This window comes from Alternaria alternata (genome assembly GCF_001642055.1).
Source record: "Alternaria alternata strain SRC1lrK2f unplaced genomic scaffold CC77scaffold_3, whole genome shotgun sequence".
Taxonomy (NCBI): Eukaryota; Fungi; Ascomycota; class Dothideomycetes; order Pleosporales; family Pleosporaceae; genus Alternaria; species Alternaria alternata.
In genome coordinates this window covers 1,350,669-1,373,588 of record NW_017306192.1, presented here as the reverse complement: position 1 = coordinate 1,373,588, position 22,920 = coordinate 1,350,669, and the positions used below count along the sequence as shown (strand labels likewise).

Genomic DNA, 22,920 nt, shown 5'->3' with positions numbered 1-22,920 from the left:
TCCCGTCCTCTCAGGCATCCCAGCACGAGGCATTAAACGCATACCTGTCAAGTACGCCACGATGTGTCGTACATACATGTCATTCAAATCCCGCAAAAGTGATCTGCCGTGGAAAACGGATCGACACTGGGATATGGTCCGTTAGGCGCATATGTGAGGATCAGCGGCGTTAGCTCTGGATCTGCAGCATCCGCCTTGTGCAGAAGAAGCAAGCATCTGATAAGGGTGTTCAGATAGGATAAAGAGGAATGTAGGAGATTTGAGGATTATGAATAAGGACTTGATGGTTATCTTCATTATCAATGTAACATCTGTCTCATCTGCTTGCTGGACTGACCGATAGGAGAGTTGGAGTGAGGTGTATGTTGTGCATACCTACTCAATTGCTCGGAAAGAATGACGACAATGGCTTGTGTAACTGACACTCGATGGTTCTTCCATCTCATCTCAAATGCATCATTAGCATAGCGTGTGCTATCAATACGCCTCGCAGTACCTACGGAACTCTCAATCTATCGACTGCTTTCTTCGGGGACTGCTGTTGCATTAGCAGGAACTTGGGTATTATCAGAAGCATTGCCAACCCCGCTGCTCTGAGATTGTGGTGCACCCCTCCTACCCCTCTGTCCATCAGCATCATTGTTGCCCCTGATCTGACGCTCAAGATCACGAATGCGCTGCTTCAGGGCTTCATTTTCCTTTTTGACTTCTTCCAACTCCGCCTTGTGTTGTGCAACTTCCTCATAGCGTGGGGTGCTAACGACACTCGAGCTACGGTGATCTCGCTGATTAGGATCGCCGGTCGCGGGTTGCGAGGAGATGGAGTAGCGATGTGGGATGTAGCCCGGTGGCAGACCGCTACGGGAGACGCTCGAGGAACTGCGGTGGCGGCGGGAGGACGTGGGATGCATCGGACCGGTTGAGGCTTCGGCATGGGCGACGGATGAGTCTGCGGTGCTTGACATGGAGGTGTTGGAGGCTACAGAAGCAGAATGTGCGCGTAGAGCCGAGAGCTCACGCGTCAGACGGTTGACAACTGCCTCTTGTTCCTTTTCGAGCTCGAGATGCATCTCTGCTGGCGTCATGGGGCGTGGGTGTCTCATCGGAACGCCTGCAGAGTCGACGCTCGCCTGGACGTAGCCACTCGCGCTGGGACTGAGGGGCGGGAAGCTGTGTCCATGTTGTGATGCTGAATGTGCGGGCGGTGGCAGGGTACCTCCGGGCGATGCAAGAGGCAGCGGTGGGGGGCTCATAGCCATCTGTGACGCCCGCCTTGAGACTGTTGCGGATGTTCGACGTGACAGCGAGCCTGACGCCGGCTGTGAGGTCGACGGGTTGCTTGTGTTAGCAGGACCCGGATGGGGCGATACAGGCACGGTATTCAGATCGGGAGCCATTGCAGTGGTCTGGGTGAAAGACGTGCTATCTTCTAACGTCTACTTATAACGTAACTGGTGATAGTCGGTGAAGGGAGATGTTGGGCGTGGTGGGTGTTGTCCAAGGACATGGATGGAAAGTGCATCAGCGGAGCGCACGAGCGACCGAGAGGGGCAAGAACATTCACTTGGTTGCCATGGTCTTGTCGGACGTGCTTGCCCCGAACGCGTGTTTGCGCTTTAACCGGAATCTGCTTGCCGACTGTGTTTGGATGGTGTTGGTCGAGTAGAAGCGAAGCTTGCTCAGGTACCGTCCCGTCCAACCCACTGCGCTAGCATGTACCACTCTGTTGCAAAGGCCTTGAGACCCTTGCTTCCCCACACGATGAACAAGATGGAGTTGCAAGGATTCACGCATCCACATTTGAATCGCTTCCAAGACGTGTGTTTGAAAGTCGGAAAAGTTTATTTGGTATTGTGCAAGCCCATTGTTCGCTCGCTCATCCTGTCCTTCCTTCGGCCCGCTCCTCGCTCACGGCGGACAGGCTCCCCCAGCCATGAATAACCCAGACCTGGGCCCCTATAATCGCCTTGCCTTTGCCTAAGCGTATCTTCAGATGTCGCAAACACGCTTTTGGATGCACGCCGTATATTCCTCCAACTCCAAGCGCAATGCTCTATTGTGGCTAAGCCCCGAATGTGAATAGTCGCTCTCAGAAAACACTCGTGATAGCCTAGTACGTCCTGGCCAAGTTGCGGAGGTACCAGTCGACAAGCCTCCTGCCGACCTTTGCCTCTGAAACGTGAATAAGGTCCTGGTAACTGTTAGCAGATGTATCTCTCATTTCGATTATGCTTGTACTTACGCCCTCCATGGCGTAGTCGAGATCGCTAGCTTGGATGATATCACCATCCAGCAGACCGCCCTCGGCCCACCTTATTTGCCTGCTCCTCTGCTTGTTGACAAGCAACCAGCACCTCAGCTTCTCTGGCTCAACCTCCAAGAATCCAGCGAGCTTCTTAAGATCCATGGTTGTGTAGAGCTTGAGGTAACTCTTGACGGTGGGCGACATCATGTTGTTCTTGACCTCGTCCATGAAGATGCGGAGGTGGTGCTCCACGGGGTCGATGTTGACCTCTGGGTTGTCGAAGTCGGGGGGTGTGGGGCTGATGAACTTGGGGCAGGCGGTGCGGAACAGCTCCTCGAAGAGAGGGAGAGATTCAGGGCCACCGCGCTGAAGCCTGTTAAACTGCTCGCCGTACTTCTCCCTCAGAGCAGTGTGAATGGTGTCATCGAGCCTGGTGGGCTGGAACGCTACGCAAATGGCGACAAGTGCGTACATCTGGTCGTTCTTCTTGGTGATGGAGTCGTACTGTGCGTTCTTCTGGAAGTTCTTTGTCCGTGAGACGTAGACGAGGATGTGGCTGAACATGCGGATGGCATCCGAGTATCGTCGCATCATCATGTACGAGAATCCGACGTAGTAGTATGTGGTGAAGTGTGCGGCCATGACACGGGCGAACATGGCCTTCTTGTTAAGCTCAATGTCGTCGAGCGTCTTGAGCGCCAGGCTGAAGTCTCCGAGCAGGCAGTGCACGCGGAGCAGACCGATGATGGAGAAGTATCCCAACATCTTGTAAAGCGGCCTGTTGCCGTACTCGCCAGCGTACAGACTCGCGTCTTCGCCCCGCTTCATGGCCGCGAGCTGCTCGCTAATCTGTGACCGCTGGATGAGCGAGTACAGGACGTTGAGGACACTGTAGCAGCCCCATGTGTTTGGGTTCTCGCGCAGGAGCGCAATCTCCTCCTCGTTCTCGTTCTTCTGGGCGACCCGTTGGCGGTAGCTGCAGAAGCTGTTGAACTGGTAGATGAACTCGTCGATGACATCCCAGGCCCAGTAGTACTATCCGCAGTGTTAGCCCTGCCATGTGCCTACTGACCCAGATTCCTTACGTTTGGCACTTCCAGGTCGACGGGACCCTCGGAGTTCAGGATGTAGTGGAAGAGGTTGCAGTAGCTGTCGTAACTCGCAAACTTGGTCTCTAGGGTGGCCTGGAATTCGAGGGGGGTTGCCGCGGCCTGCAGTTGCGCGTGGATGTCCTGGTTGCTGTTGATCGAGGGCATGCGGTCGAGGTCCTCCATGCCGTCGTATTGGACCTGCTCCCGGTAGTCGTTCGCCATGGCCTCCTCCTCGACGTCTGAGTCGTCATCCGGGGCGCGCCTGGCAGCCTCGCCATTCTGGTACTGCGGCGGAACACGCTCGCGCAGACTCATGTTGGGTATTCGTTTGGGCGACGGCACACGGGTGCTTTAGGGGGGGTGAATGTCGTGTCGTGGTGCTGCTCCCCGCCTTGCCGCGAAATTTGGCGTTCTGTGCGCTTGCTAGCGTCTGTCTGCTATCGATAGCACCCAAGCACTCGCAAGTGCAGGCGCGACTGGGATCAACACCGAGGGAGGGGCGCCGCGCCAGAATCCACTCCACTCAACCCTCACGGTTGGCCTCTATCGTGCACTCGTCCTGATTCGATTCACCGGCATCCACCTCAGTCTTGGTGCACCGCGATGGCGTGAGCAAGTCTGGCGAGCCCATGCAATTCAACGGCGCCGGGTCCGTAGTTTCGCCCTAGTATGCGCGCAGTCATGGTGAATCAATAACGGAGGCTTTAGGCGCGCTCGGTGCATGTTATGATGTCTTCGCATCGCATGTGGCTGATAAACTACAAAAGCCCGCCGTCCCCTATCCGTGGAGCTTCTGGAAGCCACCTGCATTCACAGCCGCTGTCAAAACTCTACTGTCTCTACCATCCACGCTACAGCTCTCGTCGCAGCGCCTCATCGTTATATCCGCGCTGTGACTCGCTTATTACCCGCCATCATGTCCTACACCATCGTCCTCTTCGTCACCCGCAACCCCAATCTCACATCGGAAGAATTCAGAGACCACTATGAGCACACGCACATACCTCTGGCCCATTCTCTCCTCGCGACGTGCTGGCCGATCGAGTTCAAACGTCGCTACCTCGCGCGGATTAGCCGGAAGGGTTTCGGTGGACCGGCAAATCCAGACCGACCACCTCTGATGCTAAGGGGCGAAATGATGGAGCTCGACTGTGACTGCATCGCAGAAATGACCTTTGACAGCGAACGTCGTTTCCAAGAGTTCTACAAGAAGATATATGCAAAAGAGAACGCAGCTATTCTGGCAAGAGACGAGGAGAAGTTCCTGCAAAAAGGAAAAACAAGGGTCATTGTCGTAGGCGAGACTTGGAGCACGGATGAACACGGCGCCACTACAAGTGAGATGGGCTACGTCTGCAAGAACGAGAGGTCGGACAGTGAAGCCAGTGGTAGTGGCGGAAGTTGAAACAAGAGACGGATCCAGACATGCGGCCGCGAAGGACCACAGACCACGCGCGCCATGTGAAGAGCTGAGGTATTTGCATTTGGGACCCGGGTCAATGGATTGGCGCTGAATAATCGCGCTACAACCCAAGATGATCGGCGTTCGAACAATTTGGGAAGGGGCTGGCGCGCTGGGCGCGATTAGGCACCCTATCGCTACCAGTGTTTATCGTGGGTAGGAGTTTACTGGTTGTCTTTCTGAAGCTTTTGTCTTATACCACTTCTTGCGATCTCTGAGGCGTTTGGATGCTAGTCTAGATCGCACAGAATGCTTTTCAATTAATGCACTTCATCCAATTTGGTTCCACGACGTTTGTTGACACCAGTAGAGGAACTTACCAGATTAGGATTAGTAAAATCCCCATAACCATCCAGACTCCAAAGTATGTGCATAAGTTGCTCAAAGCTCACAGACACAAAAGCATCGAGTAAACAACTCACATCAGTGAAGAAGCTTGCAGATTCACATTGAACTGACGATTTCCAAGTCCACTGATTCTCAAAGCTTCCCCTCCTTCGAATGCCTATACACGTAGTGCCAATCCCCCCTCGCAATATCCGACCTAACCTGATAGTTACTCTCAGCATCCTCTAGAATTTGCATATCCAAATCGACAACACACATGCCCTCTCCTGCCCCTCCTAACTTTCCCAAAGCTCCAACAAACGGCACAGTAACTTGACTCAGCCCCGCATATCCCTTTCCAGGCGGACCCCCCGCATTCGCAAAGACGACCGCACAAGTATTCTCAAACGCGCGTGCCGTCAACATGGAGTCGAGGAAGAGTGCCTCAGCAGCAGGATTACGCGCGAGACCCGCGGCGTTGCAGTCGTTGAGGGTCCAGAATGTAGGGATGATGATGATCTGAGCGCCTTGGGCGATGAGTTCGCGGAAGGCTTCGGGAAAGGCGAGATCCCAGCAGATCAGCAGACCGACTTTTCCCACAGGCGTGTCGAAGACTTCATGGGGAGAGTGGCCTGAGCCTGTGAGATGGTCGCGTTCGGGGCCCCAGAGGTTTTTCTTGATGTATTTTCCTGCTATCTCGCCAGAGGGTGAGATGAAATAACACACATTTAGGAGCCTGTCTTCTTCGGCAGAGTTCTCTTTATGGGACTCTACTATCGTTCCGGGGACGATGGCTGGATAAGACGACTTAGTTTGGTCGATGGAGAGATGAGGGGTTGGTGGGATTTACAGATGTTACACTCTTTGGCTAACTTGCAGTACTTCTCTAGGTAACCTCCACATTGTTCAACGACGGCTAGGAACTCTGGATCATTCGGTTTCCAATTCGTGAGATGGTACTCTGGCAAGACGGCGAGTTGAGCACCTTGCGATGCTGCCGAGCGAACAAACTCGACAGCCTTGCTGAAATTAATTTCTGGTTGCAAGGGCTAATCAACATTAGTAAATGGCTGGAGTTGTTGAGTGATGGTAGCGAGTGTAGGAAGCGACGATGAGATATGTAATGCAGTGTGGGGTAAGCATGAGATACCTTCGGGTGAAGTTGGATAACAGCCACTTTAATCGTTGGCGCCATGCCTTATACTATGAAATATGTTAAAACTACTCCGTAAGGTTAGTACAATTGCTGCAGTGAGGTTGGGATCGTTGGAGTGCGCCTCATCAGACGTATGACATAGTTACATCTGACGCATGCACATCAATGCAGGGCTAGTGCTCGCTAAACAGGACAAGCTTTCTGCCCATGTAGTCAAGGGTGCTCAACATCTTGATAAGCAGCGCTGATCACAGCACTCCGGCTTGACATCGTCATACCTTGTAAGCGAAGATCATGATTTGAAGTAATCGAGGGGTATCTATATAGGAAAGAAACATACTCCTCCCAACACCTGTCGAGAAATGTATTGTCGACCAGCTATACGACATGACATGTTTCTCGACAACATATCCGTATTACCACTCCCATCGGCATTACCTCCGCTCTTGACAACTGGATCAGAATTCCTTCGGAATTCGATCGACGCCCTCTCATGTAAGAGATATACTTTAGTCTGTTCGAAAAATGCCGCAACGCGAAGAAACTTAGTATGAGTGGAAGGCCCGATCAAGACACTGTAGCTCCTCGCCGACCCCATGGGGTACGCCGGGCTACAATAGGCAGCGAGCCTCCATAGAAGCCGCTTATGCTACGACAGCGTCAGCCCAATGGTAACCATCAACCTGCACACCATGGGTCCTGTACGACTCCTCTTCGGACTCAGATCCATCGTCAGAACCAGTGTCCAGAATAGCATACTGGTTGACCACAGGCGCAGGTTTGGTAGGCATACGCGCGACGGGAACGTGGGTCTTCTTGGGTTGAGGTAACGGTCCAGCGCATTCATCTGGATAGTACTCGATGCGCGTGCCTTTGTATATGCTACGCGACATCATGCATGTCCTGGCGAACAGAGCATTGTGAATCGAGTTGGTCGAGACGTATGCATCGCCGTTTCTGAAGTATACGTCAACCACGATGAGGTTGTGGATGTGATCAAGTTGGTCACGGATCTGATCTGTGGTGACTTTGCCTGCAACCCCTCTTACCACCAGGTTCCGTGTGGCACCGCCAGCGATTTTGTTGGACACATGCGGTGGCACGTGGAACTGTCGGTCGCTCCAACGGAACTCAAGCTGACATGATTAGTTTTCGTCATCTTATTCTGATGGCGCATGACTTACCCTCTTCATATGCAGGTAGATATCGTTGCGCTTTGCATAAGCCAGAAAATCCGCGGCTCCTTCAACGAACGAGATGGTAGCAGATCGGTCGTTGCGGAGGAAGATGTCGAGGAGTCTTCCACCACGGACAATTCCAGCCAAGTCTTTATGTGTGGTACGCTCAGAGAGGTTGGTGATCAGTACAGTTCGCTGATCATGGAGTGGTACACGGCGACCTGAAATTGGCTCCTGGTCGTCGTCGTCGTCTTGTGGGTCCCCTGTGAAGGACTCACATACGCCATAGCTGACAATTCGATGGAGCGATTGTAAAGGTCTAGGCTGGAGACCGTGGCTGACAGCTGTGTGATCCGACTCTGGTCGGTAGTGAAATGAAGTAGGTGCAGCTACAGGAGTGGCTCTTGATTCGGCAGGTGTGTGCTCCGACACGTAGTCGTAGCTTGATGGTGCGTCACTCGAAACGCCGTTTTCGCCTTGTAACAATGTCTCCAAGGTCTCGGTCGTCAGGCCCCCACGAAACAGGGCGCTCTTGAGGAGATCTATCCACGGTTAGAGACAAGTAGTGTTGAGTCAGGGCAGTGGTGTACATACGGTATTCGCGCATCGCTTGAATCTGTGAGCAAGTCCATCATTAGCATCCAGACGACAAGAGCAAGGATAAGAATGAGCAAGAAAGACTAGGAAGACAAAATGGAAACTCTGGGCGGTTTTGACATGGAGACCACGCACCATGTACTCATGTTCTGCTTTGCTGATGGTGACATTATTCGAAAGATCAGTGCCGTAGCTGACAGGCTGAGTGGATGTATGCTGTCAAACAGGGTCAGTCCTGTGAAGAACGGGTGGACAGCTACTGCCTGGGCAATACTGACGAATTCAGCCCTACAAATTCCATCAGCAAACGGTCTGGCGCATTACCATAGTTCAAGTGGCATGAGCACTCACTTTCGTAACAGGGCCTCGAAATAGGATTTGCCTATGGTTACTGTGGCCATGGCGCAAGGGTGAAGAAGAGCAAAACGCTCCGAGCCGAAGATGCCTTCGCGGAGTGGTTCAGGATTAGGATTTTGTGAGTTGGGCAGGCTGTGATAGTTATCAGTGACGGGGGGCGCCAGGTCCAAGCTCGCCTAGGCGCTCCACCTCTCCGCAGTGCTGGGAAAGCGCCATGGATAGCCTTCCGCGACGCGACCCCGGATTGCTCGTGCAGCTGCGTCAGGCGTCTTGACCATGACGGCAGCAACGTCTTTTTTCTTTTTTGCGGCGTTTGCATAACGAACACAACGGTGTGACAAGATGCCTCCTTATCAAAACTCCACGTTGCAGGCGAGCGCTGTACCACTCATGGCTGTTTGCCGTACAACATGATAGGACGCGGCGCGGCAGCGTCGTTCCCGCGCTAGCGTCCATGGCGTATCAAATTTCTGGACAGGCGCGCCTCTCAGCAGCTCATGGAACCCAACACGCCTCAACACCAGCTGGCCAAGCAGATCACTGCCGGCGGTGGCAGTCCTGGTCTCAGCTCTCCTTTTTCGCAAATCACCGACAACCCTTTCTTCACCGCCGTATGATTCACCTTGGGGCCGATGCATGCTTTCTGGAACATGTGCTCACTGATGCCATAGGGCTTCGGTCTCGCAGCGCTTGGGGTTGCGGCACGGACTGGCCAAAAGGGTCTCCAACATGGCGCTGCCTTCGTACGCCGCCGCATGCTGGTCGACCTAGAAATAACTCGCCATGACGACGCCTATCCGTGGGTCCTCCAATGGATGACCAACTACCACAGGGCACAGCAAGCCGGTGCCAGACCACTGGTCCAGAACGGTGTCCTCTCCAGAGTGCTCAATCGCATTGATCCGCGCATGCACCACCTCCAAGTTCAGACGTACACGCCGCAAGATGGGCCCTCGCACGCTGCCCACTTCTCCTTCGTGCCAGGTCCGGGCAAGCACTTTCTGCGCTACAAGAACGCTTTCATCCTCGTGGACAGGCAGCGAGAGCGCAATAGTCTGAACGTCAAAGATGGCGTACCCTTCGAGACGATTAACCTTACGACCCTCTACTCGCATCGCGATATCTTCGAAGACATCTTCGCCGAGGCACACCAAATATACCAGCAGTCACAGGAAGGCAAGACTGTCATATACAACTCCATGGGTACCATGTGGCAGCCCTTTGGAGATGCTAAGCGAAAGCGGCCCCTAGACTCCGTCGTCCTTGAGCGCGGTGTCAAGGAGCGCATCGTAGAGGATATGGAGGCTTTCATCTCATCACGCAAGTGGTACTTGGACCGTGGCATACCGTATAGGCGAGGCTATCTGCTCTACGGGCCCCCGGGTACTGGAAAGAGCTCCTTCATTCAAGCTGTTGCCGGTCATCTCGACTTCAATATTGCCATTCTGAACGTCAGCGAGCGCGGCCTCACAGACGACAGATTGAATCATCTGCTGACCAAGGTCCCGCGACGGACAGTAGTGCTGCTGGAAGATGTTGATGTCGCATTCATGAATCGCAAGACGCCTGGCGCAGACGGATTTGCTAGCCACTCCGTCACCTTCTCTGGACTGCTCAACGCTCTTGACGGTGTAGCTAGTGCTGAAGAGCGCATCATCTTCCTGACGACAAATCATGTCGAGAGACTGGACGAAGCGCTCGTTCGACCCGGCCGCGTGGATATGACGGTAAGGCTCGGTGAAGCAACTGAGTATCAGATCGAGCAGCTCTGGGACCGATTCTATGCAGAATTCGATGCAGGCGGGGAAGCGAAGCAGAGATTTATGGCTAGAGTCAGAGAGTTGGGCCTCATCGACTCGGTGAGCACTGCAGCGCTACAGGGGTTGTTTCTTTACAACAAGGACGACACTGAGGGCGCTATTGCAATGGTTGAGGGCCTCACCGCTGGTCGCAAAGCCGAGAACCACGTGGGTATCCCGGGTCACGTTGATGTGAGCCAGGTGACGTCACATTGAGCATTTGCACTTCTGTAGAAACAATGTAAAATTCCGACTGCAAACGCTGCGGCTCCGTCCGCGCGGACATGCAGCTGTCAAGAGAGTGTTGATCCGTGAGTGTACCAGGATAATGAGGCATGCAGGCGTGTGATGATATGCAGGCGGCTCGCGCGCGCGGGAGCGTGGGAGCCTTTTCGCTGGGAACTCCACATCGTCGCCCGGATCTAACCGCTTACCGTGAAGACACTGCGTCGACACTGCACTCTTTATTGGATGACTCCAGTAATAATACATCATTGACCTAATTCTGGACCGTTTTCCGCGCTTCCATCTAATCAGATCATCGGGAACATTACGGCCCAACACATGGCAGCGTGCGATTTTATCTGATCATTTGATTCCGAACGTCGCGCGAGGCCGCTTTGGCGCGACAAACGGGAACACTTGTACACGCGCCCCTGGCCGCACACCCACCCATACATATGGCTAACGAGGACGGGTGCGGGTCATCTTCGTCGCTTGCTCCCTCGTCCGTCCATTCTTCTTCTGGAACCACGCGACACGACCCTCTTTCCGTCTCTCAAGGCAGCTACGAGTTGCAGGTTTTGCCTGGGAAAGCAAAGAAAGCAAGGAACATAGCCACATCCGAAACGACTTCTGATGACGATCTTGATCTGCCAGCTGGTCGCCCCGATAGTCCTACACGATCCGTCAAGAAGGCAATGTCAAGAGTACCTCTTCTGGTGAGATCGAGCCCGGCGCAGGGAACAGGTAAGCAAGCTATTGACTGCTGTCAAGCGCCATGGTCGTTAATCGCCCCCTCGGCTCTGGACGCGTGCACAAATCCCACGATGCACAAGATGCACGGAATCTCATTCGCTACACGTGCTAACTTCGACCCCAGGGTCATATGGCGGCCTGCCTATTTTTTCTTCCAGTCCAGAGGAGTCTGATGAGAACAACGTAGTCAATGAGTCAAGAAAGAAAAAAGGAAAGAGCAGACTTTCGCATAGTGAACCCACGTTACTCTCGGATCACAACCACGATGATTCGATACGGAGTGAACCAATCCTTTCAAGCACTAGCAAGTCACGTCGTAGGACGGGTGACGCTGATCGTAGCAGCACGACGCTTGGTGTAGCCTCCAGCGGCCAGGAGGAATGTCGTTTCGAAGCGAGGTTCAACGCCAGCGGCCTCGATCCTTCTACAGCTGGTGCGCCACTGTTTGACAACTCAACCTCTTCGAGCAGTACGCTAGACGACAATGAATCTTCCGACGACGACCTACACGATATGAAGGGTAATCCGTCCGATAACTCGCCCTACGCTCAAGTCAGGGCGTCCGTTGCTGCTACTGACAACCTGTCTCTGTCTATTGATACCCCGCGCATGTGGTTCCTGTCGATTCTGTTTTCCATTGCTGGTTCTTCAACCAACTTGTTCTTCTCCCTACGATACCCTAGCGTTAGCCTTACTCCTATTATTGCACTACTACTTGTTCATCCTCTCGGTCTGCTATGGGACCAACTTCTAAAACGACACGACGACCCTGAAGAAACCTTCATCGATGGTTGCGCTCAAACAACCTCACACCACCCCCAATCATCACAGAACAAAGTCACCTGGGCACGTCGACTACGGCTCTGGCTTGCCCAAGGCCGCTGGAACGAAAAAGAACACTGTTGCGTATACGTCAGCAGCAATGTATCCTTCGGCTTTGCCTTTGCAACTGATGTAAGTATATTATTGAAGAAGAGAGGTACATGCTAACATTCGCAAGGTCATCGTTGAGCAGGTCAAATTCTACAAGCAAGACCTCGGCATCATGTATCAAGTACTGCTCATTCTCTCCACCCAAATCCTGGGCTACTCCCTTGCCGGCATTACTAGACGTTATTTGGTCCGGCCCAGCGGTATGATATGGCCAAGCACGCTGGTGTCCACTGCTATGTTTACCGCGTTGCACAAAGATGAGAACAAGCCTGCCGATGGCTGGACCATAGCTCCACGGAAATTCTTCAAGCGCATATTCCTGGGGTCCGTCGCATTTTACTTCCTGCCTGGTCTCCTGTTCCCAGCATTGAGTTATTTCAATGTGATCACCTGGTTCGCGCCAAAGAGTGTTGTCGTCGCTAATCTATTCGGAATCTCGTCTGGCCTTGGATTATTTCCGGTGACTTTCGACTGGGCCCAGATTGCGTACATTGGTTCTCCCTTGATCACCCCATTCTGGGCTGCCATGAACATCCTTGGAGGGCTTGTAATGGTTATGTGGATTGCAGCCCCAATCATGTGCAAGTATTTCCAAGAAATTATGATCACCTACGCTAACAGATACAGACTACAAGAACGTCCTTTACTCTTCGTACATGCCCATCCTCTCATCTGCCGTATGGGACAATCGTGGAAAGCCGTACGACGTCAGCAAGATTTTGACCGAGAACTTCCTCTTCGACGAAGAAGCCTACAAACAATACAGTCGTGTCTATCTTCCGATTACCTACGTATTGAGCTACGCCCTGCAATTTGCCGGTCTTACTGCTCTGCTTTCGCACACTGGGCTATGGTACGGAAAGGATATCTGGAGGCAATGGCGTCGCTCCTGGGCTGAGATCCGTAAGGAGTCGGCCCAGGACTACCAGCCATTAGTGAACGGATCCGATGCTAACAATCGTCCGGGCTCACCTGCAATGCTCCGACATAGGCCGAGTACGACGTCAGAACCGGACGTGGAAGACCTACTGTCCGCGGAAGACGTGCACAACCGTCTCATGCGCAAATATGAGGATGTACCACTTACCTGGTATCTTCTAACAGGCGTTAGCATGGCCGCTGTCGGCATGTTCGTCGTCGAGTACTACCCTGTCCACTTACCCTGGTACGGTCTCTTGCTAGCTCTCGGCATTGGCGCGGTTCTCTTCGTCCCCATTGGCATCGTTATGGCCATCACGAACCAACAAAGTAGCATCTACCTTATCTGCCAACTGATCTGTGGCGTTGTCTTCCCCGGTCGGCCCGTCGCAAACATGGTCTTCACGACCTTTGGCTATATCTCATCCACACAGGGTCTGAAGTTTGCTTCAGATCTGAAGCTTGGTCACTACATGAAGATTCCTCCCAAAATCCTCTTCAAGCTTCAGCTTTCCGTCACCATTGTTTCCAGTCTGACGCAGATTGGTGTGCTCAACTGGATGCTAAATTACATCCCAGGTATCTGCACACCACAGGCTATCAACGGCTTCAACTGTCCAATCGCCCGCGTACACTTCAACGGAAGTATACTTTGGGGTGTTGTTGGACCAGGAAAGTTCTTCGGCCCAGGCGCACTCTACCAACACCTGATCTGGGCCTTCCCCGTTGGCGCTATTGCACCCGTCATAATCTGGTGGCTCGCCCGCGGAGACCGCAAATCTATCCTTAGTAAAGTCAACCTCGCCGTTGTGTTCGGTAGTCTGAGTTGGATTCCGCCAGCCACTGGGCTTAACTTCTCCGTTTGGGCAATCGTCTGCTACATCTTCAACTACGAGATTCGGAACCGGAAGAACGCGTGGTGGAAGAAGTACAATATGATGCTTAGCGCGGCCTTGGACTCTGGTCTTGCGTTCGGTGTCGTCGTCATCTTCTTTGGTATCGTGTACCCGGGTTGGATGAGTAACTTCAAATGGTGGGGTACAGAGGTCTACAAGCAGGTACGTAGTTCGCAACCACGTTTTCTTTCTTGATACAGTTTGCTAACATGTTCATAGGGTTGTGACTGGCAAGCCTGTCCCTACAAGGAAGTGCCAAAAGGAGGAACTTTCGGGCCTGGAAGGTGGTGATTCTATGATACACGCATTGACGTTACTAGCATTGGCATATGCATTGGATGACCGGCGTTTGGAGCAGTTTAGAGATAGACATGTTGTTGGATACACCACATCAATCGCTCGAGTGTTTTGAATAACGCACGCGATCTGCTATCATCACAAGGCGTCGTTGGATAAGATGAATTCATTTTTTACTTCTTCGAATGACTTGGATGTGAACCGATCAAAAGATCTACCTGCCTTCTACTAATTCGTCCGTTCTCTAGCCTACCTTTTCCTGTATCTCGCTGCAACATCAAAAGGATATCATCATACAGTTCTGTCTATTTGGCCTCACCGACTGCACCACCAACTCGAAGCATCCAAAAAGATAGTTAGCTCACCGTGGGTCGAACACGAATCTCCTGCAGCTTTGAGCTGGCGTCATTTAATCGACGGCTATCGTGAGCTTGGCTCTGTGGGCGTCCTAGGTCGTCTTGAGTTCTGTTCTTGGTAACGCTGATAAGGTCTCAGCCAGCGCATAAGGTGCGGGTACCTTGCCATTGGACGATGAACTCTTGGTTTGGGAAGTGGGGAGATTGTGGCAGCTGTATAATATGAGGCTATGCTGCGGCAGTCAATTTGAGTTGTACAGACCACTGTATTTGGATTAGGAAAGCTGCGGTGGAAGAGTGGTGAACAAATGATCTCCTGATGGAAAGGCGAAGTGAGAAGGATCGAGTTTTGAAGCACGAAGAAGAAAAAAGGCCTGATAGCAGGCAAAGTTCTCGTTATTAGAGTTCTCACTTGAGATAAAACGAATCAAAGAAGCGGACTATAAGCGAGCTTCGCTAGCTTACTTATCTGGGGGCCTTTCCCTCATGGCAGTACCGCAATAACCAACTGCCTCATCACAAAGCTTGTAAATTCCAGCAAAATCGCACAAGATACATCCAGGTGCACCACAGATTATTCCTTTCCAATGAGCTCGGGTCCATGTTTTTATTTTTTGCTACCACCAGGTGGTGTAAGGGGCTTGATGGGCATTGTGGGCGTGACGGGTGTGATAGTATCAATCCTGTCTTCATCTTCTCCCTTGGAGTAGAAGCTGACTCTTGGCGATGAGCCTTCACTTTGCGTAGTGGGCTTGACCATAGTGATCGAGGATCTCTGTGAGAGCTGTGGATTGAGCATATGGGTGTCCAGATTTGGTGTGACCAGATGTTGGGAGCTTCCACGATCAGATGAGATCGCTGAGTCGATACCGTTACACGAGCGATTATAAATAGGCATTCTGCTTAGCTCATGTTCATTAACAGTAGCTTCTTTCCTGATTGGAACAACGATATGAGGAGGTGTTGGTCGGGTTGGTTTCTTGAAGGGCGAGTTCCTTAAATCGCCGCGAGTGGCTCCGGATGTTGATTTTGAGGTGCTATAAACACGGGCAAGTCCGGAGGATTGGGCGTTAGGATCAAGGCCGTTGCCAAAAGATGCCCGGCGGAAATAGTCACGACTCTTTGGGGGTTTCTCTCCCTGGCCGCGCTGTTGGCTTGCAAACTGCTCGGCTAATCTCGCGTTATATACCATCCAGTCTATTTTCCCATCCGGAATGCATCGCTCATCGAGTCGCTGTTTGTTACGTCGAAGGAACCATAGATACCGCACGGTCAACCACAGCTCGACAGTGATCAGCAGTAAGATCAGGATCAAACACGCTATCGACAGCTGTACCGTGTCTCTCAAGACACTGATGTTCCGAAAATATGGCCTCGCATTCCAAGTGTTCACTGATATCATGTAAGTTTGATAGAAACGGAACAGTTCATGCGGCGTTAGCGGAGCGACTGTCAGGTTCGCGTTCGACTGCTCTCCGACATATGTCATCCAAAACTGTCTGTACGCGTTGGTAATGGAGTATGTGTCATTCGTCCATATCCATGGTATTGCGTTTTCGTCGAGGACCACAGGCTTGCGGGAGATGGTGCATTCCACTCGGGTATAACTCGCGTTCGCAACGGTGCCATTGGGTCGCCACTCAGTTTCACCGCCATTTGTTGGGTCGTCAAACGTCATGACTTGGAAGTCTTTGACGTGTAGGGATGATAGCGATAAGTGCAGCGTTTCATTGTTGTTCATGGCTCGGTCGTTGACCATCGGCTCCGATTGGATAAGGATCCAGATTATCATATCTTTCATAACCATTTCGCCCTCCTCAGTAACTCTCATTTCGCCAGCAAAATTTGCTTCAGGCCTGAACTGTGATGCATTGAGCCACGTCGTATTGTAAGTGTCTCGGTAGGAAGGGAAAGCCTTGAGGGGCTCATAAAACGTAGACTCGCCCGAAGCGACCAGGTCTCTCAGCAGGGTTTCCTCTTCAAAGCTGCAATCCGCACTCCATGTTGGATCCCATTCGCTGGCAGTGTAAGTCCACAGTATTGAAGATGGAGGTAGGTAATCCATCATCTGAGTATATGGGAAGCCAGCTACATCCAAGCTGGTCATGGTATCATTCCATTCCACATTTGCGTTGTTGCGGTTGCCAAAGTCTTCGCCACTAGCCCACGCTTGAAGCACTTCGACTGTCTGTGATCGGACAGTTTTAGTACTTCTGAGCGAAACCTGGGCAAGTGGACCTGCTAGCCCGCTTGCCAATGCGGCTATGAAAACGCTCATCACCTGGAGGAGTAACAGGAAGTGTTTCTTTGAAAACAGTTTCCAACGGAGGACGTTCACCGCATCATAGCCCTCGCCAGGACTAGCGATGCTGAGCATTTGGGGAAGAGGGATGTCTGGCTTCTGGCTCAAGATCTTCTTTCCGCCTCGCTGCCACCAGTATCGAGACATTGTCCAGATCCCAATCGTTCCTAAGTTTGTGAGTGAAACCTTGGTGATGGCTCGAAGTTAAAGACTTACCTAGTACTGACATGACGACATTGAGAGCGGCTTGCACGCTGGTGAGACCCCATCGCGTTGATAAACTAACCCATGTGATAGACATGACGGGGTTCGGCCCAACAAGTATTGGTTGTAAGATTGAGCAAGGACTTCGAGACACGATGACGAAGGCCTTGTGCGATACTTTCTTTGTTGATCTCCTACATACTTATATTGTTATTCGCTACTTACGCCCAGCGCACTGCCTCACCTTTAGTGCCCGATCGCTCCAGTCTGTTCAGAAAACAGTGCCTCAAGTCTGATCGACGACTCGAGGCTACCAACATGTCCACCATGCGCCAGGAGAGCCTTACACGTTTAGACCTTGCGAAAATATCGAGTGGCGCAGCAGGAGTGCTAGAATCAGATGAGGAATAATACGAACAGTAAGGGAAAGGGTGGAAAAAGTATGGTTTGTGAGGGCAGTGACAGCACACCTGCAAGGTTGCGAAGGCGCATCATCCCTGGTCTTATCGAGCCTTGCACGGCCACGGCCCGGTTTGCGGGCAGATACCTAACAAGGAAAATTCAAGGCGCTTTCTACTGTCTCATGCCACTGATATGTGGATGCATGTCTAGTTGGTGTGAATGGGTTAAGGCTCCAATCGTCGAACGTAGTGGACCGCCACCAAGCATTCGCGGCACGAACTGCAAAAATGATAGGTGGAAAGTATGTCTATCTCTACTCATCTGAGTTTTTTTCACTTGGCACTGCCTCTTTGTTCCGCAGGACGTGAGCTTGACCAATGTCTGCTAGACGCTGGTGCATGAGTGAGGCATACGAACGCTAGTTGCATCTAAAAGCCACTCGGGTGGCTTTAACCACATCCGGCGATACATGCAACTGCGAACACGTCGTAGGATCTCACCGGTTTCAATCAAGTGGCTGACTGATAAGAACAGATGGGAGCTCTTAATCGTCCGAATAATCGCCCCACTGGATTTGGTTCCAGCATCAGCATCGTTCACGTACCAGCCTCCCGCAGCAGCACTCAAGTTGTCGCTACTACAACGACAAGTAATACCAGTCTTCTCACTTGTTTCTTCCTATCGAGTAGTATATACTAACCATAGCAGGCTCCTTTTTCTACCGTACCGCGAAAATCATCTTAAAGATGGTCCAACCCACCAAGACCACGCAACCCGCAAAGGAGAAATCACAGCCATGGAGGAAGATTTGGCCTGCCCCAAAGGAGACTTGGAACATACAATACGAGAGAGATGCTCGGGGAGGGCAGTGTCTCAATGGTCAATACGGCGTCAACGCGAAGGGCGAGAGTGTCACACCTGATTCGACCTGGGACATGAAATGATTGGAGGCTAAGTGCGCGAGAAGAAGACATGAGGGTAGCATGATGATGAACACTACAACATCTCTCGCTTAGTATGTACCAAATGAACGAGATATTGTACCAGTGCACAGGATGACGCCCCAGTGCATGTGAAGGTCACTGCTCAACACCAGACTTCGAAAGCGTAAGAGAGAACTCGACACCCATAGGTAGATGACACACGTCAATCAGGTTAAAGGACCTGAAAAATACTCTTGATGAATGATACTCAATCTCCTAGTGTAATGTTTATCTCTCTTTGTTCAGATATCATGTTTGTACTCCACTCTACACCCTTACAATGAGCGCGGAGCACGGCATGTATTGTTTCCCAACTGCTCTACTTGAATGCAACATAAGCTCTAATCTCGATGCTCATCCGCGGTGGAGCATCTTCTTTAGCCAAGGGGTTATAGAAGCTTGTGTGCGCTACGCCTATAGTATCGAGTTTAGCATCTGTGTGTGTCCCGCAAATCCACAGGAGTACAAAGAAGTAGGGTACTTACCCCCACCTCCGGGCTTATCAGTGTCTTTCTGCACGAACATCAAGATTTCATCCTCTCCGAGGTCCTTGACATAATACCAATCGTGTCCTGGGTCGTAATACATGGTCTCGTTCTCAGTATAACGATCGTGATAGACTATGTCAACATCGATAGTGTCTGTGTCATGGTTGAGAGAACGGGCGTCGCATAAGGCGAGAGGCCAATCATTTCCTGGTTGAAACGACTTCCAAAAGCTTTTGAGTATTCAGCTACTGCAATGGTAGATGGCCGGCACCGAATAACTTACTTCACCGTTAGCACGCGTTTGAGGCTTTCTCGTGGTGTTTTGAACACTGCGCACGCGTTCCTGATTGCGGACTCCAACGAGTAATCTGAATATTGTCAGCACTGCACACAAAGATCATGTATCGCCTCCTACCAATATGAGCGAGTGTTGCAGGCTGCGAAAACTCGAGCTCAACCTTGTGGTTAAAATGAGGGTACTGTATGTGTCTGCTTCGAAGCTAGCAACAGGATCAGCAAACGAATCCCGCTTTCAACCTCGATATCCTGACATTGTATTCCAATATGCGGACCTCCGCAGCACTAGGAAATTGCTGCCAGAGGAGTTTCTCTAGCACAGGATAGTAGACTTCCTGAATGAGTTTCCGATTCCCGAACACCTCGTCTGTCATGATAGTTCCCATCTTCTCCACCGCAAATCCATAATCGCTGAAGTTGTGTTCATTCTGGAATGATCTGAAATTCAGAATGGTAACAGTGTGGCTCTCGTGCGTAGTGTTGGTAGTGGGAATCACCCCACCAGTGTCATATCTCATCTCATACGGCTTCTCGTACTCGTGCCGAGCATCTCTCGCGGTATAGCGGATCTCTGTCAAAACTGCGTCGTCGTGTTTGCTCATATTCACTGCTTGCAATGACCTGTTTGCTTTCCCTTCCTTTGCTTTGAGATATGCTGTCCTAAAAAATGACCACTAATCGGAAGAGATACACATCTCTAAAACTGCCGATCACCAAACCCCTCTTTCTACCCTTGGCATCGATAACGGAAGTTACATGGGTTTGTAGCGCCATACAAGATTGTGGAGTTGCGGTATGAAGGCTGATTCGTCCTTCGCGTGAAAAGGCTTAACCACTACTGCTACAGTTGTGAACCATGTATTCTCCTAGCATTAGCTTAAGCTGAGTTGCTGCAAGGCTGAGCCATCGACTCGCGTCCTTAGAAAAAGAAAAAAAAGAAACGAGACCAAAAAGCGGGGTATCCAACCGGCTTAGGCTTGCGTGATCCATGTAATGCTTTTGTTTCGGATTCTAGGCGGATCAGCCCCTGTGAATCAACGTGTCACTGGTAAACAGGGCCACGTCGTTGTAGGGAATAATGGAGCGCCTCCCACTAGTCAGCCACCCAAGGGCGCTCTAATCTTTCCTGCAACGACGTGGGGCCATAGCGAGGCACTCTTTCGAGGACATGGGTAGACGATATGCAAGCCATGCACACCCAAGGCCGACAAAACTGCGCGGGGCTGAGTCTGCAAGATAATCAGTTCAACGCCTAGTCCTTCACACATGTGAGCGGCCTCTTTGCCACTGTGGTAGTGGTTTGCTCAAAGTTTTCTGTCGGAAAGACAATGCACGAGAACAGAGATGTGGCTTTGAGCTTGCTGGAGGCCAGAGGTTCTGAGGGCAGTGGTCATTCGTTCGGAAGGACAATGCGGAATTGTTGGACCTTTCCGAGATATAGATGTGGATTAATAGTTGATGTGTCTGTAAAACCGAAGGCGAGGAGAGAACAAGAACAGTTCCGATGTTCATAGCTATCGATCAGTGATGCGGGTAAGTGGAAATTAAGTTTTGCGGGTACACTAAGACAAGACGAGATACTGGAGGTCGCGCAGCCGACGGGGCACTTCGACCAATAAGCTGACTAACGTTCCCACTTTAACAGTAATGCAGCTGCAGAGCTATATACAATAGCAACCTACATCCTCACATCAATCTTGAGTTCCCAGTACCTGCGACCAATAATCTCAGATGCCAATTTTGAAGCCTGCTTTGCCATACCCGTCTCCTCGTTCTCGATCGTCATCTTCGCAACACCACCGTGGCACTCGAACTTGCCAGCCCAAATATCTGGCCACTTGGGGGCGGAGTAGGCGTTGCTAGCCGTGACCTTGAGGTGCCAAGATCCATCGTAGCCGATCAGGAAGCCGGCGACATGCTCGAAGCGGTATAATTTCATTGACTTGTGGTGTTCGAAAGTGCCAATCTACAAGAACATCAGTAGACGTAGCTTTAGCAGAAGATGTGACGACTTACAAAGACCTCGAGACCCCTGCGCCAGATGACCAACTGTACATTCTTCGTACCAAACACAGCCTTGAAGGTGTTGACTGTGGAGTTGACAAAGGATCTGAGCGTGGCTAGTGACACGTTAAATAGAGTAGTGGCGATCGCATCCTGAAGTTTGAGTATTCCTTCTTCCTTCATAGATGTAGCGTACTCCCGAAGGTCGATGATATGAGCATGACTGGTCGGGCCACTTGAAGGCAGCGTCTCAAAGTCATCGGTATAGGAAAGATTTCTCTTGTCACTATCTCCGGAATCGCTCTTTCCAGGTGATACCGAGCAATTATTGGTGTCGATGGCGGTTGGAAGCTTGCCAAAGTCGATGTCCATGGGGACAGTGTCAGTGTGGGTTGTCATCCTTGCAGTGCGTTGGACTTCTAATTCGAGGCGACTATCAGATGTAGAGGATGGTAATTCCTGTCGTTTGAGTCTTGTAGTTACTGGCATGATGCACGAAATATAGGTACAGTAGTCGTGCGCGCTAGGCGCCGAGGAGCGATGAATTCTGCGAATTTGAATTGGTGAGCATGAAGCTTGACGAGGAATGATGATCATGAAGAGTGAGGACGTAGCTCTACGGGAAGTGTGCGCGCGTTTGGTGTGACGTGGGCTAGTGACGCTAGCGGTGCAGACGGTGAGAGCTCAAGGAAGGCGCGACGGTCCCAGAAAGCAATGATGCTGTACGGATTGTTTGCAAAGCCATGGTTACGTGAGCTTAGAACCTCACAGTTTAGGCCTCACCTAACCGCTCCTCACCTTCTCTTCATCGCAGCGTCATCCCCACCTCTATCACCTCGTGGTGAGCTTACAAGCTTATTTTGGGGCCGCGAGAAAGTGGCTAGTCTCACTCGCGCTTCGACACTACACTCTTATCAGACCCTTAACTTACCACGCAACGACCCGGCTTCTTAGGAAAAAATTTCCATTGTCAGCATCAGAGCTTGAAGAGTCGAACCAACGTAAGGTCCAATGACTGTCGGCCAAGCTCGCGGCACAGCCAGCAAGGCGAAGAAGCATTCACCTATCTTGCAAGCAATCCACCCTCTCTTATCATCATCGAATACTAATGAGTTCAGATTTGGTGGTAGACTCCTTCGCCTACATGTAGGCCCAAAGCGTCGCCAGTTTTCGGCACACGAGGACATGCTTTGCAAGCAATCCACCTTCTTCAAGAACTAGTTCCAGACCGTGCGTAAAGACGTTGAGGGCGGGTGCATCATCTGTCACGAATATCTTGATGCCTTGGTCCAAACCTTGACGTACTGCAAGACATGTGGAAACAATCTGCATCAAGATTGTATGAAACAATGGTCCGAGAACAACAACACTTGTCCCACATGCCGTTCAAAGTGGATCCTGTCGGACTTCTTTGATACCACCAGTCTTGATGATATGGATGCTGATGGCTTCGACGTATACGTCCAGTGGCTCTACGGATGCACTATCCCAGTCTATAAGGCGGACAAGGGAGATCACGAACTTCGCTGCTTCCGACTGATCCTTGCGCACGAGGTGGGCGAAACTCTCGGAGACATCGAATTCTTGCAAGTCGTGCGTCAACAAATCATCGAATGCAGCTTGAGAATGACGGACAAGTCTCGTCATCAG

General features: G+C 51.5%; 10 protein-coding genes across 10 annotated transcripts; 3 read left to right on the top strand and 7 right to left on the bottom strand.

The window, feature by feature from the left end:
- Nucleotides 1–315: 315 nt before the first annotated feature.
- CC77DRAFT_542246 (hypothetical protein) lies at nt 316–1,679 on the bottom strand. Its single transcript, XM_018532094.1, has 2 exons — nt 501–1,679; nt 316–446 (listed from the first exon to the last, which is right to left on the bottom strand). The coding sequence occupies exon 1, from the start codon at nt 1,395–1,397 to the stop codon at nt 513–515; it is 885 nt and encodes a 294-aa protein (XP_018390145.1). The 5' UTR covers nt 1,398–1,679; the 3' UTR covers nt 316–446; nt 501–512.
- Nucleotides 1,680–1,753: 74 nt separating this feature from the next.
- Nucleotides 1,754–3,951, bottom strand: CC77DRAFT_542593 (eukaryotic translation initiation factor 3). Its single transcript, XM_018532095.1, has 3 exons — nt 3,331–3,951; nt 2,243–3,280; nt 1,754–2,191 (listed from the first exon to the last, which is right to left on the bottom strand). The coding sequence occupies exons 1-3, from the start codon at nt 3,649–3,651 to the stop codon at nt 2,111–2,113; spliced, it is 1,440 nt and encodes a 479-aa protein (XP_018390144.1). The 5' UTR covers nt 3,652–3,951; the 3' UTR covers nt 1,754–2,110.
- Nucleotides 3,828–5,167, top strand: CC77DRAFT_1017067 (hypothetical protein). Its single transcript, XM_018524333.1, has one exon. It carries the CDS (start codon nt 4,253–4,255, stop codon nt 4,739–4,741), a length of 489 nt encoding a protein of 162 aa, XP_018390143.1. The 5' UTR covers nt 3,828–4,252; the 3' UTR covers nt 4,742–5,167.
- Nucleotides 5,168–5,278: 111 nt separating this feature from the next.
- Nucleotides 5,279–6,355, bottom strand: CC77DRAFT_982008 (carbon-nitrogen hydrolase; the record flags this gene model as incomplete). The annotated part of the gene is made up of 3 exons (XM_018536099.1): nt 6,276–6,355; nt 5,976–6,174; nt 5,279–5,919 (listed from the first exon to the last, which is right to left on the bottom strand). Exons 1-3 carry the CDS (start codon nt 6,318–6,320, stop codon nt 5,279–5,281), a joined length of 885 nt encoding a protein of 294 aa, XP_018390142.1. The 5' UTR covers nt 6,321–6,355.
- Nucleotides 6,356–6,556: 201 nt separating this feature from the next.
- Nucleotides 6,557–8,503, bottom strand: CC77DRAFT_1017065 (hypothetical protein). The gene is made up of 6 exons (XM_018524332.1): nt 8,408–8,503; nt 8,335–8,344; nt 8,192–8,272; nt 8,054–8,075; nt 7,466–8,001; nt 6,557–7,417 (listed from the first exon to the last, which is right to left on the bottom strand). The coding sequence occupies exons 1-6, from the start codon at nt 8,455–8,457 to the stop codon at nt 6,926–6,928; spliced, it is 1,191 nt and encodes a 396-aa protein (XP_018390141.1). The 5' UTR covers nt 8,458–8,503; the 3' UTR covers nt 6,557–6,925.
- A 407-nt stretch (nt 8,504–8,910) lies between these two features.
- CC77DRAFT_982004 (26S protease regulatory subunit 8) lies at nt 8,911–10,494 on the top strand (the record flags this gene model as incomplete). The annotated part of the gene is made up of 2 exons (XM_018536098.1): nt 8,911–9,024; nt 9,085–10,494. 2 exons carry the CDS (start codon nt 8,911–8,913, stop codon nt 10,426–10,428), a joined length of 1,458 nt encoding a protein of 485 aa, XP_018390140.1. The 3' UTR covers nt 10,429–10,494.
- Nucleotides 10,495–10,646: 152 nt separating this feature from the next.
- CC77DRAFT_1017063 (OPT-domain-containing protein) lies at nt 10,647–14,418 on the top strand. The gene is made up of 5 exons (XM_018524331.1): nt 10,647–11,181; nt 11,315–12,144; nt 12,191–12,704; nt 12,751–14,099; nt 14,157–14,418. Exons 1-5 carry the CDS (start codon nt 10,893–10,895, stop codon nt 14,226–14,228), a joined length of 3,054 nt encoding a protein of 1,017 aa, XP_018390139.1. The 5' UTR covers nt 10,647–10,892; the 3' UTR covers nt 14,229–14,418.
- Nucleotides 14,419–15,197: 779 nt separating this feature from the next.
- Nucleotides 15,198–17,193, bottom strand: CC77DRAFT_1057912 (hypothetical protein; the record flags this gene model as incomplete). Its single annotated transcript, XM_018528076.1, has 2 exons — nt 15,198–17,059; nt 17,109–17,193. 2 exons carry the CDS (start codon nt 17,191–17,193, stop codon nt 15,198–15,200), a joined length of 1,947 nt encoding a protein of 648 aa, XP_018390138.1.
- A 1,481-nt stretch (nt 17,194–18,674) lies between these two features.
- On the bottom strand, nt 18,675–19,941 carry CC77DRAFT_1047277 (hypothetical protein). Its single transcript, XM_018527483.1, has 5 exons — nt 19,521–19,941; nt 19,385–19,469; nt 19,253–19,337; nt 18,967–19,199; nt 18,675–18,895 (listed from the first exon to the last, which is right to left on the bottom strand). The coding sequence occupies exons 1-5, from the start codon at nt 19,866–19,868 to the stop codon at nt 18,801–18,803; spliced, it is 846 nt and encodes a 281-aa protein (XP_018390137.1). The 5' UTR covers nt 19,869–19,941; the 3' UTR covers nt 18,675–18,800.
- A 606-nt stretch (nt 19,942–20,547) lies between these two features.
- Nucleotides 20,548–21,759, bottom strand: CC77DRAFT_1047276 (hypothetical protein; the record flags this gene model as incomplete). The annotated part of the gene is made up of 3 exons (XM_018527482.1): nt 20,548–20,902; nt 20,949–21,232; nt 21,283–21,759. 3 exons carry the CDS (start codon nt 21,757–21,759, stop codon nt 20,788–20,790), a joined length of 876 nt encoding a protein of 291 aa, XP_018390136.1. The 3' UTR covers nt 20,548–20,787.
- Nucleotides 21,760–22,920: the final 1,161 nt, after the last annotated feature.